This window comes from Salvelinus fontinalis, chromosome 21, assembly GCF_029448725.1.
Source record: "Salvelinus fontinalis isolate EN_2023a chromosome 21, ASM2944872v1, whole genome shotgun sequence".
NCBI lineage: Eukaryota > Metazoa > Chordata > Actinopteri > Salmoniformes > Salmonidae > Salvelinus > Salvelinus fontinalis.
The window spans coordinates 26855480-26877509 of NC_074685.1; the positions used below are offsets into that span (position 1 = coordinate 26855480).

The following is a 22030-nucleotide window of genomic DNA, read 5'->3' on the forward strand; positions in this document are numbered from 1 at the left end:
TGGAGTTGCGGTTCCTTGTGTGAGTTCTGACATTTGAGGCTCACAAGGTAAGTATTGTTTTTGAAACTGTGGGGTCTATGGACTTGGGCTGCAGTGGCAGCGTGTCAGTATGCATAGCCAAGTTGCAGCAGGGTCTGGTTCCCTATATGGGGCTCTCAAAGTTCAGGCCTCATGAGGATCTGACAGTTCAGGTATCTCTGGTAAGTATTAGGCTTCTGAAACCCCTTTTTGAGGCTAGTGGAACCCTTGTGTGCTTGGGCTGCCGTGGGCCTCATAGTTTGGTACCCTCCGAGCCGGCTTGGGGCAAGATTGTTTGTCCCATAGTATGTTATACCGAGTGACCTAATGAAAGGGAATGTACAGTTATGAATATAACTACTGTTCCTTGAAGGAGGAAACGAGGTATAAAATATTTTGGCTCTGCACCATTATGGAGTTTGGGCTCGCTGAAGAGTGGTACTGAATTGAGGAAATTAATGCGAGCCCCGGTATTAAAGCCAGAAAGGTGGGGCTTCCAAGGACGGGCTCGGCATCCAGTGGCCTGTTGGGCGGGATTTCAGGTGAATATGATTGGTCGTTGACTCTCCATAGTATGTTATATCTCGTTCCCCCCAGGGAACAGTAGTTATATTCATAACTGTACGTACATTTGGCTCCCAAATGGCTCTTCGTTCAGTACTGCAAAATGAGAACGCTTGCAGTAACAGTATGCAAAAAAACAAAACAAACACATGAACATATCACAGATGCGGTTTGGTTCTTGGAGTTCACCAAAAATATGTCAAAAAAGAGCCGTTCGTTCGTGAACGACCCATCACAAGTAGAGGGACATACAGAGCTGTAGGACTGTCTTAAGCCTATCTCAGGAGATGGATCCATGTTCCCTTGATCCCTCTTCTTGATATAAATAGAAACAGGAGTGCAGGAGCAGCTCATTCTTTGCTTTCAATTGCAGTTTGAATCCCTGGAGGCTTTTTTCTCTCTGTCCCTCAGCCCACTTAATTGACCTCTTCTTACTTATGGACCACAGTGATACCAGGAAGTGGGGAGGGAAGGGCAGCACAAGGGGGTTGAGGTTTCTAATAAGACAAATGGCTTGACACTGAAGACCTGCGCGGGGGCACTTGGACAACACTGTCAATTTGCCTTTGTCTGTTCTAAATAATAACACACTCCCAATCACCGGCTGTGTGTGATTCAACATATTGTGTGTGTAGCCAGTGTATGTGTGTCTGCGTAGCAGTATGTAGGCTACAGCAGTGTGTGTGGGTGAACTGGAAGGTGGGTAGGTGTTACTGTTATCTGTGGACACAGTACAAAGTGTCTGCCAGAGCCGGTGGCAATATGAAACAGGAGCAGGTAGAAGATTACAGAATTCAATTTAAGGCAATGGAGGGGGTAGGTCTTTGATATGAGGTTCCACACTGCCACTGCGTTTGTTTCCTTCCAGTGTCACAGCAACAGATCAGCCATAGATCTCTCCCTTCACTGTCAGTCTCAGATCTGCTGTAAAACAGGCAGACTCTGGCTCTCCCTATTTGTCTTAGCTTCAGGACCCACAGTGCCAGCTGTAGCTATTAATAAACACTTCAGTAGGGACTGTAGTGTTGGGGGATTGGGATGAGGGAATAGTCTGCATGGGCCTGGGGTATCCTATCCTTGCAGCCATAGTTTTCACACAAGGCGTCCGGGAAACTACTGCACATTGGCACCAATTTGAGGTCATGCCTGCAGTCTAGGCAGGAACAAAATCCTGCTACTGAGACACAGTTGAGGATTTTAAGCTCAGGATATCAACAGGTAAGAACGATCAGCGGCATCATTTGTTTGCCTCACTGGGCTCAGTGCTGTTTAGTCTCGTTTCCGTCAGTCACTGCTTTTTTATAGACAGATTTAGACTCTCCTTTAGAGAGTCAATGGGAGTGTGATGTAGTGGAGCTAGACGATGGAGAGAGTGTTCAGGGACTAGTTCATCATTCACCACCTAAACCCTCCACTCAACCATGAGACTACCCCACACCTCCAGTCTTTACATAGACAATTGTGAAATGCTCACTGAATCCATTAACACATCAGTTAATTAATAATAAAATAATAGTGAAAAAAATCGGATGACCAACACATTAAGCAGCTCTCTAGCAGACCATAGATCCCGTTAGTATGGATGAGACCGGATTTGAAAAATGGGGACAAAATATCAAACCAGAAGCTATTGCATATTCATTAACAAGCCTCAGTGGAATGCGTGATTTGAGCACTTAATGGCTACTTAAAGCCGAAGAGAGAGAGAGAGAGAGAGAGACAGAATGGCAGTGTTTAATGAAAGTGTTCTATAAATCAGGGATGGGCAACTCCAGTCCTCGAGGGCCTGATTGGTGTCTCACTTTTGCCCCAGGCCCAGCTAACACAGCTGACTCCAATAATCAACTAATCATGATCTTAGTTTAGAATTAAATGAGTTTAATCAGCTGTGTTTGATAGGGAAAAAATGTGACACCACTCCGGCCCCCAAGGACTGGAGTTGCCCATCCCTGCAGTAAACGTTTTTTAGAGAGACACTTGTCAAGTGAAACGTACTGGAGGGGAAATTAGCCATGGGACATGCAAACAGTGGGCTGTGTTGGTCTGAACAATACCTCAACTAGTGGCACTGATTTGACACTGATTTATATTCATGCCTCTGCCTGATGATATTATATTGGAACACGGAGCACAATGCGATGATTCTGATGAACTGTATAAGATCACGTCACCAGTGATATCTAGAATCTGGAGAATATTCAGGACATGAAACCAGATTATGGTTTACTTGAAATCAAAGAACATTTCCGCTTCTTACGTATGTAGCGAGCTTTGAAAAAGGGGCAGCTCTTTTTGAGTAGAAGGAGATCAAAAAGGCAGTTATACCTGACATGAAATCTTTTGACATGGAAATATCTTACACAAAATCCTAATACTGTACACTTGGTTTTCAGTTTGACTTTTCACAGCCTTTGAGATAAACAGTAAGCTGTTTCTATTGCTACCTGTAGCAAGATGCTCATGATCATAACAAACAAGATATCACAAAAATAAACATATATACAGTTGAAGACGGAAGTTTACATACACTTAGGTTGGAGTCATTGAAATTTGTTTTTCAACCACTCCACACATTTCTTGTTAACAAACTATAGTTTTGGCAAGTCGGTTAGGACATCTACTTTGTGCATGACACAAGTCATTTCTCCAACAATTGTGTACAGACAGATTATTTCACTTATAATTCACTGCATCACAATTCCAGTGTGTCAGAAGTTTACATACACTAAGTTGACTATGCCTTTAAACAGCTTCGAAAAGTCCAGAAAATGATGTCATGGCTTTAGAAGCTTCTGATAGGCTAATTGACATCATTTGAGTCAATTGGAGGTGTACATGTGGATGTATTTCAAGACCTACCTTCAAACTCAGTGTCTCTTTGCTTAACATCATTGGAAAATCAAAAGAAATCAGCCAAGACCTCAGAAAAAACATTGTAGACCTCCACAAGTCTGGTTCATCCTTGGGAGCAATTTCCACATGCCTGAAGGTACCAAGTTCATCTGTACAAATAATAGTAAGGAAGTATAAACACCATGGGACCACGCAGCCGTCATACCACTCAGGAAGGAGACGCGTTCTGTCTCCTAGAGATGAGCGTACTTTGGTGTGAAAAGTGCAAATCAATCAGTCCTATATCGACATAACCTGCTTCAGCAAGGAAGAAGCCACTGCTCCAAAATCGGCATAAAAAAGCCAGACTACGGTTTGGAACTACACATGGTGACAAAGATCGTACTTTTGGAGAAATGTCCTCTGGGCTGATGAAACAAATAGAACTGTTCGGCCATAATGACCATTGTTATGTTTGGAGGAAAAAGGGGGATGCTTGCAAGCCGAAGAACACCATCTCAACCGTGAAGTATGGGGGGGGGGTTATCATGTTGTGGGGGTGCTTTGCTGCTGGAGGGACTGGTGCACTTCACAAAATAGATGGCATCATGAGGGAGGAAAATTATGTGGATATATTGAAGCAATATCTCAAGACATCAGTCAGGAAGTTAAAGCTTGGTCGCAAATGGGTCTTCCAAATGGACAATGACCCCAAGCATACTTCCTAAGCAAAATGGCTTAAGGACAACAAAGTCAAAGTATTGGAGTGGCCATCACAAAGCCCTGACCTCAATCCTATAGAACATTTGTGGGCAGAACTGAAAAAGCATGGGCAAGCAAGGAGGCCTAAAAACCTGACTCAGTTTACACCAGCTCTGTCAGGAGGAATGGGCCAAAATTCACCCAACTTATTGTCGGAAGCATGTGGAAGGCTACCTGAAACATTTGACCCAAGTTAAACAATTTAAAGGCAATGCTACCAAATACTAATTGAGTGTATGTAAACTTCTGACCCACTGGGAATGTGTTGAAAGTAATAAAAGCTGAAATAAATCATTCTCTCTACTACTATTCTGACATTTCACATTCTTAAAATATAGTGGTGATCCTAACTGACCTAAGACAGGAAATTTTTACCAAGATTAAATGTCAGGATTTGTGAATTGAATTTAGATTATTTGTCTAAGGTGTATGTAAACTTCCGACTTCAACTGTAGCTATATAGAATAGCCTTATAGTGCATACGAAAAGTATTCAGACCCCTTGACACATTTTGTTACGTTACAGTCTTATTCTTTTTATTGAATTTTTTCTCCTTTTTTCCCCCAATTTCGTGGTATCAAAATTGGTAGTTATAGTCTTATCGCTGCAACTCCCGTACGGACTCGGGAGGCAAAGGTCGAGAGCCGTGCGTCCTCCGAAACACGACCCAAACAAGCCGCACTGCTTCTTGACACAATGCCTGCTTATCCTGGAAGCCAGCAGCACCAATGTGTCAGAAGAAACACTGGCGACCGTGTCAGTGTGCATGCGCCCGGCCCGCCACAGGAGTCGCTAGAGCACGATGGGATAAGGACATCCCTGCCGGCCAAACCCTCCCTAACCCGGACGATGCTGGGCCAATTGTGCACCACCCCATGGGTCTACCGGTCGCGGCCGGCTGCGACAGAGCCTGGACTCGTACCACGATCTCTAGGATCACTGCGATGCAGTGCCTTAGACCTCCGCGCCACTCGGGAGGCCGACAGCCTTATTCTAAAATTAATTTAATTGTTATTTTTTCTGATCAATAAACACAAAATACCCCATAATGACAAAGCAAAATCAGGTTATAATTTTTTGCTAATTTATAAAATAAAACTAAAATATCCCATTTTTATAAGTGTTCAGACCCTTTACTCAGTACTTTGTTGCAGTACCTTGGGCAGAGATTACAACCTCGGGTCATCTTGGGTATGACACTAAAAGCTTGGCACACCTGTATTTGGGGTGTTTGTCCCATTCTTCTCTGCAGATCCTCTCAAGCTCTGTCAGGTTGGATGGGGAGCGTCGCTGTACATATATTTTCAGGTCTCTCCAGAGATGTTCAATCGGGTTTATGTCCGGGCTCTGGCTGGGCCACTCAAGGACATTCAGAGACTTGTCCCAAAGCCACTCCAGCGTTGTCTTGGCTGTGTGCTTAGCGTCATTGTCCTGTTGGAAGGTGAACCTTCGCCCCCAGTTTGAGGTCCTGAGTGAACTGGAGCAGGTGTTCATCAAGGATCTCTCTGTACTTTGCTCTGTTCATCTTTCCCTTGATCCCGACTAGTCTCCCAGTCCCTGCCACTGAAAAACATCCCCACAGCATGATGCTTCCACCACCATTCTTCACCATAGGGATGGTGCAAGTTTTCCTCCAGACGTGTCGCTTGGCAATCAGTCCAAAGAGTTCGATCTTGGTTTCATCAAACCAGAGAATCTTGTTTCTTATGTTCTGAAAGTACTTTAGGTGTCTTTTGGCAAACTCCAAGCAGGCTGTCATGTGCCTTTTACTGAGTGGCGGCTTCCGTAAGGCCACTCTACCATAAAGGCCTAATAGGTGGAGTGCTGCAGAGATGGTTGTCCTTCTGGAAGGTTCTCCACAGAGGAACCCCGGAGCTCTGTCAGTGACCATCGGGTTCTTGGTCACCTCTCCCCCCCGATTGCTCAGTTTGGCCGGGCGGCTAGCTCTAGAAAGAGTCTTGGTGGTTCCAAACTTCTTCCATTTAAGAATGATGGCGGCCACTGGGGACCTTCAATGCTGCAGAAATATTTTGGTACCCTTCCGCAGATCTGTACCTTGACACAATCCTGTCTCAGAGCTCTATGGACCATTCCTTTGAACTCCTGGCTTGGTTTTTCCTCTGACATGCACTGTCAACTGTGGGACCTTATTTAGCCAGGTGTGTGCCTTTCCAAATAATGTCCAATCAATTGAATTTACCACAGGTGGACTCCAATCAAGTTGTTGAAACATCAAGGATAATCAATGGAAACAGGATGCACTTGAGCTCAATTTCGAGTCTCATAGCAAAGCGTCTGAATAGTTCTGTGAATAAGTATCTTCTGTTTTTTGTTTTTATAAATAAAATGTAAAAAAAATTGCTTTGTCATTATGGGGTATTGTGTGTAGATTGAGGGATAAAAAATTATTAATCAATTTTAGAATAAGGGGTCTGAATACTTTCTGAATGCACTGTATTTAATGTTGGCCATTTCAACTTAGGTTTCAGAATAAAAGGGACATAAAACTGCTCATCCCTTTTCTTTATGTTTGGCTTGATGTTTCTGCTAATATACCTGAGCAAATGATGGATGGTCGCTGATGACAGAGATCTATCATAAAAGTTTTTTAAAAAACGATGAAATTATTTTAAAAACCTTTGAGCATCACTTTAAACATCCTATCTTGACCATATCCATGGAGGAAGCAAACAATGTTCTGTCACTTTAACAGTAACGGTAAGCAGTGTAGCTCTTAATTGCCTGATGGGGAAAAGGGGCCTAACTCAATTGAAGCTATGCACCATAGTAATACTCAAACTGTCATGCTGATTGAATGCTTATCCTGATGACCACTCTTCAAGGTAAAAGTATTCCATTAATTGCACCTAACCGCTGTTTATGTCATCAAACCATGGCTATTATTTCCTGAGGGGTTCATTGTTTCAGCCAACAAACTCAAATATGTGTAACATCTCTGTTGTGACTTCTACCATATGAAAATGTATTTATTGTGACTATGCTCTCAGTTTGTGTCTCAGCGCTATTTTCCATTACCACTGGCAAGAAAACACTCGTTCTCTCTATTTGAAAGGAGATATCAGAGGGGGGGCATTGTAGTGTACACGTGATTGAACACAAATGTAAGTGTTTTGGAGCTGTCTGAATGTAAATCTGTTCCAATTGAGCTTTCAGAGCATAAAGCATAGCATTGAGCTTACAGAGCATAAAGCATAGCATTGAGCTTTCAGAGCATAAAGCATAGCATTGAGCTTACAGAGCATAAAGCATAGTATTGAGCTTTCAGAGCATAAAGCATAGCATTGAGCTTACAGAGCATAAAGCATAGCATTGAGCTTTCAGAGCATAAAGCATAGCATTGAGCTTACAGAGCATAAAGCATAGCATTGAGCTTTCAGAGCATAAAGCAGAGCATTGAGCTTACAGAGCATAAAGCATAGCATTGAGCTTTCAGAGCATAAAGCATAGACTTCCTCTCAATTATTATATTTTTGATTTATAGGCAAGAAATATGCCTCTGTACAAACTACCTTTGTATAAACTACCCAGTTTTGTGTTCACCAGTTATAATCATACTATTGGCACTTGCACAGTAAACCAGTCTTGACATCATAACTAACAATTTACGTTTTGGTGAGTCCAAACACCTTTGATGACCAAACTGAAACAGCCTCAGAGGAAAAATCACACCATCTCTGATCCTTTCTCCCTGGTGCTTTAATTGGGCTTTGACCCAGCATGCAGCATTCCTCTCTCGTCCTCCTCTTGAGAACGGGCCGCAACTTACAGTCTTTCTCACCGCTTTCCGTTGGGACTGCCTGCACTGCACTGAGCCATAATGAAAGGCTGTGCTGGTCGGCAATATGGCTCTTTTATCAAGCTAAACCGAGCTGACGCCTGCTGCTCAATTATTAAACATTCCCCGAAATGAGCAACAACATACCATAGAAAAAAAACCTGCTGTAGACCCCCTTTAGTACTTTGCAGAGGACAGTGTCTGTGTGTGTTTGAGATGATGAGATTCATTTTGTCACTGTAATGGGCAGAAACACATTTGTACTAAGGCTACATTTCACTGGCATGTTTCCATGAAAACAAGAAAGTACAAGCCTTGGGATCCCCTTCCGGGAAAATCCATGCATTGTCTGAGAAAAAACTCAGATTGAATTAAATGAAGTTCCAATCAGAAATACTATGCCAGCTTTTAAAGTTGAGTTAATCACTTTGCAGGTAATACGAGGTCTCTGTATCTCCATGGATTAAGGGCATAACATGTTGACAGAGTGCAAAAGAATTAGCCACGCAACAGCACTCCTTGTCATAGAGGAGCTTAGCCATTAAGAGTTATTTTAAGGAATGGCTTGGTAACTTGGTTCCTATAGGTGCTATATGAAATATTTCTCAAATAATTCAAAGGTGGGGCATTTAAAAATAATTAGAAAAGGGTTTGTGCAGAATGAAAATTTGACGTCGGTGCCATGGGTGTTTTGAAATCAAATAAATGCCTTATACTTTTATTACAATAAATGACGCTGGAGGCTTACTTAGCTGCATAGACAGAGGCAAAAATCTAAACTGATAAAACAATTAGCAAACTGCAGGGAGCAGTAAGGGTAAACAATGTTGATCGTAAAGTGATCATTCATATGGATAACATTGGTTCTGTGGACTTCTTTTGTTTTGCAGCACTATAATAGCATCATTCATTCAACGTGTAAACACACAAGTGTGTGAATTAATTTACTCATTATACAAACCAAACATTTACAGGGTTTTAGTTTTTGCTTACTGTGATCTTTGGTTCCTTCCAGTTGAGTTTAATAAACACCTTACTTTTTCTCTCTCCTCCTTCCAAAATGATACCTCTCGGAGCATAAATAATCCCATTTTACTAAATCACTTCAGGTGCGTATCCATTGATAAAACAGTGCATCTGTACAGGGAAACATGCTTCCTGAGATCAAACGTAGACGTGGTGCTGGTGATTGTAATTACCCTGGTATTGGGTATAAATAAGTGCCTCATCCTGGCAGGCCTGGGGCATCCATCTGCATTAAACAGCCCTATCATAAGCTTTGGGATTACCCGTATTGCTAAGGCTCTTTTATGATTACCATAAATCTCCCCAAAACAGGCGGGAGCTAACCGAATGCCCCTTCCACTATGCCCTCTACTATTTTACTAAACACACTGTTGAGTTAAGCGGCTTCAGAGACTAGGCTAAAGAAGGCCGTAGCTACTGCAGTCTGGCAGGCAGGGGGACAAATGTTTTATTTTATTTCACCTTTATTTAACCAGGTAGGCCAGTTGAGAACAAGTTCTCATTTACAACTGCGACCTGGCCAAGATAAAGCAAAGCAGTGCGACAAAAACAACACAGAGTTACACATGGGATAAACAAACGTACAGTCAATAACACAATACAAAAATATGTATACAGTGTGTGCAAATGAAGTAAGGAGGTAAGGCAATAAATAGGCCAATAGAGGCAAAGTAATTACAATTTAGCAATTTACACTGGAGTGATATATGTGCAGATGAGGATATGCAAGTAGAAATACTGGTGTGCAAAAGAGCAGAAAAACAAAAACAAATATGGGGATGAGGTAGGTAGTTGGTTGGATGGGCTATTTACAGATGGGCTGTGTACAGCTGCAGCAATCGGTAAGCTGCACTGACAGCTGACGCTTACTGGTGCACCAGTGACCAGATTGCATAGAGGAGAAGGTACGGTGGGATTCGAAATGGTCGGTGATCTGTTTGTTCACTTGACTTTCGAAGACTTTAGAGAGTCAGGGGAGGATGGATATAGATGTGTAAAAGTTTGGGTCTAGAGTGTCCCCCCCTTTGAAGAGGGGGATGACCGCGGTCGCTTTCCAATCTTTACGAATCTCAGACGATACGAAAGAGAGGTTGAACAGACTAGTAATTGGGGTTGCAACAATGGCGGCGGATAATTTTATGAAGAGAGGGTTCAGATTGTCTGGCCCAGCTGATTTGTAGGGATCCAGATTTTGCAGCTCTTTCAGAACATCAGCTGTCTGGATTTGGGTGAAGGAGAAGCGGGGGGGGGGGGCTTGGGCCAGTTGCTGTGGGGGGTGCAGAGCTGTTGGCCGGGGTTGGGGTAGCCAGGTGGAAAGCATGGCCAGGCGTAGAGAAATGCTTATTGAAATTTGAAATTCGATTATCGTGGATTTATCAGTGGTGATAGTGTTTCCATGTTTACAGATTTGGGGTTGTACCAGGTAGGTTCCTTGATAATTTGTGTGAGATTGAGGGCATCTAGCTTAGATTGTAGGACGGCCAGGGTGTTAAGCATATCCCAATGTAGGTCACCTAACAGTACGAACTCTTACGATAGATGGGGGGCAATCAATTCACATATGGTGTCCAGGGCACAGCTGAGAGCTGAGGGGGGTCTATAACAAGCGGCAACGGTGAGGGACGTATTTCTGGAGAGATGTATCTTTAAAAGTAGAAGCTCGTAGAAAAAATAGAAGATCTTTAGAAGTAGAAACTGTTTGGGCATAGACCTGGATAGTATGACAGAACCCTGCAGGCTATCTCTACAGAAGATTGCAATTCTGCCCCCTTTAGCAGTTCTGTCTTGACGGAAAATGTTGTAATTGGGGATGGAAATTTCAGAATTTTTGGTGGCCTTCCTAAGCCAGGACTCAGACACAGCTTGGACATCAGGGATGGCGGAGTGTGCTAAAGCAGTGAATAAAGCAAACTTAGGGAGGAGGCTTCTGATGTTAACATGCAGCTCGTATAGGGTCACCGAGGCAGTTTAAGCGGCAATCAGCAGTTAAAATAATAACATAGAATAGTCCCCGGCCCTGTTTAGGTAAAAAGCTCAGGGACGGGCCACTCTCAAATTCATAGATGGATGCAAGGATTGACATTCATGATATCTACACTATAGTTTTAACCATGTTTTGAGGCTTTTCAGTATTTATTTACATTTACTTTGTTTACAAACATTGGACTAAACAAGCTTATATTTTAGGTTCTGATGGGGTACAACAAGTGAACTAAGCTCGAGGCATTTATAAGTTATAATCTTCAAGAATCAATGGGTACATATCATTCATTTAGAAGTCCATCATTTGATGTAGCAACTGCAGATTGGTCCTTTAAATAAGCCACAAGTAATAGGCATCCAGCCATGGAGACTGGGACCATGTTGATCTCCACCTCTCCTTTTTCTACCCTGCCACATGAGAAGACAGGCAGCCAGGGCAGGTCCAGTCGCTCTATTATGGGGGATCCTACTAATGCTGATCAATACCTCATTAATCCATGTTGTGATTTGGCTTGAATAGACTTAGAGTTTTTTTTTTTGGAATCTTATGAGTTGGAGAGCTTCACTTTTCAGTTAGGTCAAGACGGGGTTATGTACTGTAAACTAGCTAGTGGCCCTAAAGTAATTCCTGCATTGTCTTTAATTTGGGCCTTTAAAGAAATACCCCTATAGATTAAACACACACATATTATGAGTGTGGTAAACATAACAAACATGATGTTGTGACTAATCTACAGTATATCTGACCATCCAAGGAGCCAAGCCATGATGCCGTATCAATGACTTATGTGACACCTTAAAGCAGGAACAGTGTATCCAGGATGTCACTGGAGCCATGCAAAATGGTTTTGCTTTTCATCATGTGCATGATTAAATACTGTGCCTCAAAATGCTGCTGAAGCACACCGCTGTACGAAAATAAGCTGATTGGTAAATAAACTATACAAACAAAAAACGAAACAAAGTGCATTAACGCCAGAGAGCTGAACATGACACGTGGCAGTGTAATAATGCAGCTCCCTGAACCCGAGCTAGGTTACCATTGCCTCCTGGTTCTAAATAAAAAATGTAAGTTTCCAGTGTCTCGTTCGATTTATGAATCAAAACCGCAGAAATAATTGGAAACCGTCAAGGTTCTAAATCGACCGTATTATGAACCAAGATTCAAGGGTGCTTACCCCATTTTGTATTACTTTTTTTTGCACTATGAGGTCGAAATAACCCTCTGATATTGTGAAAATGCCGTTTTCGTGTAAGAGCGGTTTGAAAACAACGCCTGGAATTTCAGCCTGTTCAGGTGGGACGGATCTTTTGGCCCAGGTGATATCACAATGCAATCAGATTATAATAGACCAATGACTGTTCATCTGGGTAAGGGGGTGGGCTCTAGACCATCAGCCAATCAGGGCTGTGCATGTAAATATCTTCAAACGAGTTTCCTAACAAAGGGAAATAAATCATTAAAATATATTTTGAAGTTATTTTCATTAAATAAACACACACAGTGATGTATTAGACATACAGTGATGATTTAAAAATACAATTACAAAAGCTGCATGGGGGTTTAACAGTGTATGCCTGATAAAGAATTTACCTCTCTTTCTTGAGCCTTTGTGTTTTTGCTTTTGGGGTTTTGTTTTTAAAGGCTGATGTGACGGGTCATACCTCGCATTCCCTGGAGCCAGAGATGCAGGTGCAGGAGCCAGTCCCGTTCCCGAGCACCTCCAAACCCTCCGGGGTGGCGGCCGGGTTGTAGCTCATGTAATACTCCTGCAGCTGGGAGCTCAGGTTCTGCTCTGGCTCGGGGCTCTTTTTCCGTCGCTTGCGGCCCACCACGGAGCTCTGCTGCAGGAGCCGTGCAGCGTTCGGGTAGCGCCTCCACGACACATAGATGACGGTCAGGATGAGCGACATGGAGAAGAAGAGCGCCACACTGCCCACCACTACCTTGTGGAAGGACATGAGCTCCAACTCTGGGGGCTGAGTCACCACCAGGCTGCGGAGGGAGGGTGGAGCCTGGGGAGGGGAGTCTCTGGGGTCAATTCCTACCCGGCTTGGGAAGGTGGGGCGGGGAAGGGGCTGAGGCAAAGGTGGGGGTAGGGGGACCAGGGTGGTAGGTGGAGGCAGGGGTGGAGGGGGGCTGGTGTGAGCAGGGGTTGGGTCGGGTGTCGTCTCAATGAAATCTGGGGTCGGGGAAGGCGTTTCTGTCTGGAAGTAGTCCGTTTCCTCACAAATTCCATTGTTCCTCGTAGCATCCATGATCTTCTCTCCCTGCAGATGCTTTGGGCTGCTGCATATCATGGTGGTGTCTTTAGTGCCTCGAAAGTTTCTCAGCCAAGCCACTAGTGGGCAGATGCCTGTCCCACATTCCCACACGTTACCCGCCAGGCTGATGGAGGTCAGGGATATCCAGGCAGACACTGCCTCTTGGGACACGTTGGACAGCTTGTTGGACTCCAGATTGAGGATCTGTAGGTTGGGCAGGCAGTGGAATACGGCTGGGTCCAGGGTCTGGATCTCGTTGCCAGACAAGTCCAGTTTCTGCAGCGTGTGCCAGCTCCAGGGCAGGCCCTGGTTGACTGCTCGGATGCGGTTCCACTGCAGGTAGAGCCCCCGCAGGTTAGCAAGACGTGGAAACAGAAAGAAGTTGATCCGGGAGAACTGGTTGTGCTCCAGGTGCAGCTCCATGAGTCTTTGCAGCCCCAGGAAAGTGGTCCTGGTGAGGGCCCGGAGACGGTTGTAGCCCAGGTCCAGAAACTCCAGGCTGCGACATTCCAGGAAGGCCCGGATGGGGATGTTGGTGAGGCCGTTGGAGCGGAGGTGGAGGTTCTGCAGCTTCCTCAGGCCGTGGAACTGCCCCGGCTGCAGCATCTGCAGCTTGTTGTAGGACAGGTCCAGGCTGCGGAGGTTGGGCACCCCGTGGAAGGTGGCGTTGTGGAGCTGAGAGATCTTGTTGGAGCTGAGGATCAGCTCTTTAAGCCTGCGGACCCCCTGGAAGGCCCGGCTATCTAGAGCAGAGATCTGGTTGTGGTCCAGGTAGAGCCAGAGGATTTGGTTCAGGTGGGCAAACTGGTAGGGGAGCAGTGTGTGCAGGTCATTGTAGCGGAGAGAGAGGCCTTGGCAGCCCACTGAGATGTTCTCAGGGACATCTGAAAAGCCAGCTGACTCGCAATGGACGATTTTCCCCTCACAACGGCAGCTGTGGGGGCAGGTGCGTTCACCAGAGCAGAGCAGCAGCAGGGCCTGGAGGACGAGGAGCAGGAGGAGTGGGAGGTGCGCCAGTCGTCCATCACACAGCTTAGAACCTACGGATAGAGAGACAGAAAGGGAGAGAAGAAACAGGCATGTTAGAGAGGAATTCTTACTAGTCCACATAGATGGAAATACCCATAAAATTATAAATATTAATGATTTTATAGTTCAATTAGAGTACGTTCATCATAGCCACATTCAAGGATGTTCCGTACATTGTAAAAGGATATTCTGAAAAATATTTGATTTGAAATTAATACATATAAGTAAACACCTATACATCATGTTTTCAAATTCTCGTTGCAATTAATTTGAAATTGGTGTACAACAGTTAGTGTATTATGAATATTACGCTTTCAAGGTCTGTTGATTGACATTGCAAATATGTCTAAGTGCACACACACAATGTTTGTACTGGGTAATTGTACTCTCTTTTCGCCCCGGTGAATCTGTGCAAGGCTCATAGTCTTGTGTTACAGCTCCTTGCCTTTCTAATGCTTCAGTAGACAGCACACAGACTACAGGCCTATGCCCTGATAAACTAGTCAGGAGACAAGACCCTACTTGTCTTGACACATAACACTCCTCTCACCCCCTCTGGGATTCAACGCTTTGATCCTATTCTTCTCTGCTTTGTTCTCTTTGTGCAGCAGATAATAACGTCTTGTCCCCATTTAAAACCATTTGTTAGGAAACAAGAACACCTGTAGATTTAGCTCTAATTGAGGCACATTGCTGCCTGCTGTGTGATGTCTTCCCTTTGCGCATAAAGACAGTGTGACGTGACAGTGAGCAAAATTGAATCCCCTTGAGAACTGATGTGTCCATGAAGTGGCACCTTGAGCTGGATTGTTACTTCAAAGTAATCGAGGAGGTCTCTAGGTTATGGATGGATGACTGTGTGTGTGTGGGTGTGAGATCAGAGGCTCCGTACAGTACATTGACATGGGACCCCTGATCAAAGCAGCCCATTCTCTAGGGCAGTGTTCCCTGTTTGATATCCGTGAGGACAAAAATGTGTAACAATTCCCTATTTACTGAAATGACATAACTGGCACATCATGCCACTGATGAACGCTAGATATCACGCCCTCAATGAAACAATTGAATATTGAAACGTATCTATAAAATGTAAATGTTCTAAGTAATTTAGCAGACACTCTTATGCAGAGCGACACAGTTATTGCATTCATATTAAGGTCGCTATGTGAGCCAACCACATATCACAGTCAGATGCTGGCGACCGATTTTCATGTGAGTATTCAAAAATCTGCATAAAGAAAATATGCGCATTTTCCCACCAGTGGTGTGTTTCCACTATACTGAATTGATGCAGATAAAAATCAGGGAGTGATGACTTAGTGCACACAACATGTACTTCGCTTAAGTTTTCATGTACTGAATAAAAATCTAAAGTTCAATGTGTTTCCATTGCATTTTCAACTCTACCAATAGTTTTGTCACAAAAACTGTTGCGTTAAATAGCAAGTGTGCCCATTGTGGTCTTGACACATGCACTCTAGCTCACAGATACAGTGCGGATAGTCTACTTACATTATGACATTATTATGGATAAGAGCGTTAATATTTGTATTTGTCAAATGGCAGTCAAGCATCGATCATCATGTCACCAGAAAAAGACCCTTGATATTTATTTGAATGTACAATTGAAGTCGGAAGTTTACATAAACTTAGGTTGGAGTCATTAAAACAAATTTTTCAACCACCTCACAAATTTCTTGTTAACAAACTATCGTTTTGGCAAGTTGGTTAGGACATCTACTTTGTGCATGACACAAGTAATTTTTCCAACAATTGTTTACAGACAGATTATTTCACTTATAAATCACTGTATCACAATTCCAGTGGGTCAGAAGTTTACATCCACTAAATTGACTGTGCCCTTAAACAGCTTGGAAAATTCCAGAAAATTATATCATGGCTTTAGAAGCTTCGGATAGGCTAATTGACATCATTTGAGTCAATTGGAGGTGTACCTGTGGATGTATTTCAAGGCCTACCTTCAAACTTTCAAAGAGGCAAAAAGTGCCTCTTTGCTTGACATCATTGGAAAATCAAAAGAAATCAGCCAAGACCTCAGAAAAAACATTGTAGACCTCCACAAGTCTGGTTCATCCTTGGGAGCAATTTCCACATGCCTGAAGGTACCAAGTTCATCTGTACAAACAATAGTACGCAAGTATAAACACCATGGTACCACGCAGTCGTCATACCACTCAGGAAAGAGACGCGTTCCGTCTCCTAGAGATTTACATTTACATTACATTTAAGTCATTTAGCAGACGCTCTTATCCAGAGCGACTTACAAATTGGTGCATTCACCTTATGACATCCAGTGGAACCGAACATACCTTGGTGTGAAAAGTGTAAATCAATCCCGGAACAACAGCGAAAGACCTTGTGAAGATGCTGGAGGAAACGGGTACAAAAGTATCTATATCCACAGTAAAACGAGTCCTATATCAACATAACCTGAAAGGCCGCTCAGCAAGGAAGAAGCCACTGCTCCAAAACCGCCATAAAAAAGCCAGACTACGGTTTGCAACTGCACATGGGGACAAAGATCGTACTTTTGGAGAAATGTCCTCTGGGCTGATGAACCGTGAAGCACGGGGTTGGCAGCATTATATTGTGGGGGGGCTTTGCTGCAGGAGGGGCTGGTGCACTTCACAAAATAGATGGCATCATGAGGGAGGACAATTATGTGGATATATTGAAGCAACATCTCAAGACATCAGTCAGGAAGTTAAAGCTTGGTCGCAAATGGGTCTTCCAAATGGACAATGACCCCAAGCATACTTCCTAAGTTGTGGCAAAATGGCTTAAGGACAACAAAGTCAAGGTATTGGAGTGGCCATCACAAAGCCCTGACCTCAATCCTATAGAAACTGTGTGGGCAGAACTGAAAAAGCATGTGGGAACAAGGAGGCATACAAACTGACCTAAAACAGGGAATTGTTACTAGGATTAAATGTCAGGAATTCTGAAAAACTGAGTTTAAATGTATTTGGCTAAGGTGTATGTTAACTTCCGACTTCAACTGTAGCATCAATCTCATCACCATGCACTTTCACCACCTTGTGGATTTCATCATAACTTATTTCATCTGTGACTCCAAGTTTCTTCAATATGATGGTTATTATAGCAATATTTACGCATGAAGGCATTTCCACCGCAATTTCTCGCATAATTAATCTTACAGACATAAAAAGATCCCACCATGTCAAACAAACAAATTATCTGTCAGCATTTGTAAAATTGTACCAAAACTTACTGTTTCCATCATACTGTAGCGGTCAAGATGTTCTTTTATGCAGTACTCACATAAAAACTGTTGATGGAAACGTGGTTATAGTAATTTAGGATTTCTTTTTCTCATTTTGTCTGTCATAGTTGAAGTGTACCTATGATGAAAATTACAGGCCTCTCTCATCTTTTTAAGTGGGAGAACTTGCACAATTGGTGGCTGACTAAATACTGTATATACATACGCACACACATACATATTGTATACTGCTCTGTCAGAGTGACTGAATTCACACCCCTTGAATGAATTCAAAATGGATTCAATTTAGATTTTTTTTTGTCACTGGCCTACACAAAATTACCCATCGTGTCAAAGTGGAATTATGTTTTTCACATTTTTACAAATTCATAAAAAATGAAATGTCTTGAGTCAATAAGTATTCAACTCCTTTTGTTATGGCAAGCTAAAATAAGTTCAGGAGTAAAAACTTGAATAACAAGTCACTTAATAAGTTGCATGGACACACTGTGTACAATAATAGTGTTTAATATGCTTTTTAAAAGATTACCTGATTATGTACTCCACACATACTGTACCACAAAGACCAGTGTGGGTTTTCAATGCCTCGCAAAGAAGGGCACCGATTGGTAGATGGGGGGGGGGGGGGGGCAGACATGGAAGTTGGTGACGTTATTAATTACACTTTGGTTAGTGTATCAATACACCCAGTCACTACAAAGATACAGGCATCCTTTCTAGCTCATATGCCGGAGAGGAAGGACTTTAAAACAGTTACAGAGTTTAATGGCTGTTACAGGAGAAAAATTAGGATGGATCAACAACATTGTAGTTACTCTACAATACTGTACAGAATACAAATATTCCAAAACATGCATCTTGTTTGCAACAAGGCATTAAAGTAATACTGCAAAAAATGAGGCAAAGCAATTCACTTCTTGTCCTGAATACAAAATGTTATGTTTGGGGCAAATCCAACACATAACATCCAAACCAACACATAACCGAGTACCACTCTCCATATTTTCCAGCATTGTGGTGGCTGTTTGATGTTATGGCTATGCTTGTAATAGTTAAGGACTGGAGAGTTTTTCAGTATCAAAAAAGAAACAGAATGGAGCTAAGCACAGGCAAAATCCTTGAAGAAAACCTGCTTTTCTGCTTTCCATCAAACATTGGGAGATTAATTCACTTTTCAGTAGGACAATAGCCTAAAACACAAGGCCATATTTACACTGGAGTTGCTTACCAAGAAGACAGTGAATGTTCCTGCATGACAGAGTAACAGTTTTGACTTAAATCTACTTGACAATCTATGTCAAGACCTGAAAATGGTTGTCTAGCAATTATCAACAACCAATTTGAAAGAGCTTAAAGAATTTTGAAAAGAATAATGGGCAACTGTCGCACAATCCAGGTGTGGAAAGCTCTTAGAGACTTACCAAGAAAGACTCACAACTGTAATCACTGCCAAAGGTACTTCTACAAAGCACTGACTCAAGGGTAGAAATACTTATGTGAATGATATATTTCTGTATAAACTTTCTAAAATCTTAAAAATAATGTTTTCACGTTGTCATTATGGGGTATTGTGTGTAGATGGGTGAAGAAAAAACAATAATTTAATCAATTTTGCATTCAGGTTGTAACACAACAAAATGTGGAATAAGTCAAGGGGTATGAACACTTTCTGAAGGCTCTCAGTAGCCAGTTTATTAGGTAGACAGTGAGTCTCATGTCCGTGGCTTGCTATATAAAGCAGGCAGACAGGCTGTTTCAAGGGCAGCTTTTTTCCATCTACGTAACATTGCAAAAATCAGAAACTTTCTTTCCAAAAATGATGTAGAAAAATGAATCCATGCTTTTGTTACTTCTAGAATAGACAACTGCAATGCTCTACTTTCCGGCTACCCGGATAAAGCACTAAATAAACTTTAATTAGTGCTAAATACGGCTGCTAGAATCCTGACTAGAACCCAAAAAATTGATCATGTTACTCCAATGCTAGCCTCCCTACACTGGCTTCCTGTTAAGGCAAGGGTTGATTTCAAGGTTTTACTGCTAACCTACAAAGCATTACATGGGCTTGCTCCTACCTATCTTTCCGATTTGGTCCTGCCTTACATACCTACACGTATGCTATGGTCACAAGACGCAGGCCTCCTAATTGTCCCTAGAATTTCTAAGCAAACAGCTGTAGGCAGGGCTTTCTCCTATAGAGCTCCATTTTTATGGAATGGTCTGCCTACCCATGTGAGAGACGCAGACTCGGTCTCAACCTTTAAGTCTTTACTGAAGACTCATCTCTTCAGTAGGTCATATGATTGAGTGTAGTCTGGCACAGGAGTGGGAGGGTGAACGGAAAGGCTCTGGAGCAACGAACCGCCCTTGCTGTCTCTGCCTGGCCGGTTCCCCTCTCGCCACTGGGATTCTCTGCCTCTAACCCTATTATAGGGGCTGAGTCACTGGCTTACTGGTGCTCTTCCATGCCGTCCCTAGGAGGGGTGCATCACTTGAGTGGGTTGAGTCGCTGACGTGGTCTTCCTGTCTGGGTTGGCGTCCCCCCTTGGTTTGTGCCGTGGCGGAGATCTTTGTGGGCTATACTCGGCCTTGTCTCAGGATGGTAAGTTGGTGGTTGAAGATATCCCTCTAGTGGTGTGGGGGCTGTGCTTTGGCAAAGTGGGTGGGGTTATATCCTGCCTGTTTGGCCCTGTCCGAGGGTATCATCGGACGGGGCCACAGTGTCTCCTGACCCCTCCTGTCTCAGCCTCCAGTATTTATGCTGCAGTAGTTTGTGTCGGGGGGCTAGGGTCAGTCTGTTATATCTGGAGTCCTTCTCCTGTCTTATCCGGTGTCCTGTGTGAATTTAAGTATGCTCTCTCTAATTCTCTCTTTCTCGGAGGACCTGAGCCCTAGGACCATGCCTCAGGACTACCTGGCATGATGACTCCTTGCTGTCCCCAGTCCAGCTGGCCATGCTGCTGCTCCAGTTTCAACTGTTCTGCCTGCGGCTATGGAACCCTGACCTGTTCACTGGACGTGCTACCTGTCCCAGACCTGCTGTTTTCAACTCTCTAGAGACAGCAGGAGTGGTAGAGATACTCTTAATGATCGGCTATGAAAAGCCAACTGACATTTACTCCTGAGGTGCTGACTTGTTGCACCCTCGACAACTACTGTGATTATTATTATTTGACCATGCTGGTCATTTATGAACATCTTGGCCATGTTCTATTATAATCTCCACCCGGCACAGCCAGAAGAGGACTGGCCACCCCTCATAGCCTGGTTCCTCTCTAGGTTTCTTCCTAGGTTTTGGCATTTCTAGGGAGTTTTTCCTAGCTCCGTGCTTCTACACCTGCATTGCTTGCTTTTTGGGGTTTTAGGCTGGGTTTCTGTACAGCACTTTGATATATCAGCTGATGTACGAAGGGCTATATAAATACATTTGATTTGATTTGATCAAGGCATTCAGTTACTGTTCGATTGGACATTAGAATTTGCAAAATGAGTGACCTAAGCGACTTTGAGTGTGCTATGATCGTCGGGGCCTAGTGCGCCGGTTCCAGTATCTCAGAAACTTCCGGCCTCCTGGGCCTTTCACGTACGACTGGGTGTAGGGTTTACAGAGAATGGTACGGCAAACAAAAAACTTCCAGTCAGCGGCAGTCTTGTGGGCAAAAACAGCTCGTTGATGAGAGGTCGAAGGAGAAAGGCAAGAATCATGCTAGCTAACAGGCGGGCCACATAAATAATGGTGCAGTACAACAGTGTAGAGGTCGACCGATTAATCGTAATGGCCGATTAATTAGGGACGATTTCAAGTTTTCATAACAATCGGTAATTGGCATTTTTGAACACCGATTATGGCCGATTACATTACACCCCCACGAGGAGACTGGGTGGCAGGCTGACTACCTGTTACTTGAGTGCAGCAAGGAGCCTAGGTAAGTTGCTAGCTAGCATTTAACGTATCTTGTTAACAATCTTAACACAATCACTAGTTAACTACACATGGTTGATCATATTACTAGTTTATCTAGCTTGTCCTGCGTTGCATATAATCGATGTGCTGCCTGTTTATTTATCATCAAATCACAGCCTACTTCACCAAAGGGGTGATGATTTAACAAGCGCATTCGCGAAAAAAACACTGTCGTTGCACCAATGTATACCTAACCAGAAACATCAATGCCTTTCTTAAAATCCATACACAAGTATATATTTTTAAACCTGCATATTTAGTTAATATTGCCTGCTAACATGAATTTCTTTTAACTAGGGAAATTGTGTCACTTCTCTTGCGTTCTGTGCAAGCAGGGTCAGGGTATTGTAACGGCACTCGTCGGATGAAGGAGACCAAGGTGCAGCGTTGTAGGCGTTCATGATTTTTAATAAACTGAACACCGCAACAAAATAACAAAGTAGAAAAAATGAAAGCGCACAGTTATGTCAGGCAACAAAACAGCTAAACAGAAAATAACTCCCCACAAAACCCAAACGGAAAATGA

The 22030-nt window shown here is 43.3% G+C and overlaps 1 protein-coding gene across 2 annotated transcripts in view; it reads right to left on the reverse strand.

The window, feature by feature from the left end:
- Positions 1–22030, reverse strand: part of lrrtm4l1 (leucine rich repeat transmembrane neuronal 4 like 1) — a 63950-nt gene that overhangs the window by 20510 nt on the left and 21410 nt on the right. Inside the window, exon 2 of one of the 2 annotated variants that reach the window (XR_008753952.1) lies at positions 12576–14286. Coding sequence is in view for 1 of the 2 variants with exons in the window: in XM_055874501.1 (XP_055730476.1) it covers positions 12647–14286 (1640 nt within the window). In the remaining variant the exon portion in view is untranslated. The remainder of the gene's footprint in view (positions 1–12575; positions 14287–22030) is intronic. The other variant, XM_055874501.1, reaches the window with a different exon arrangement.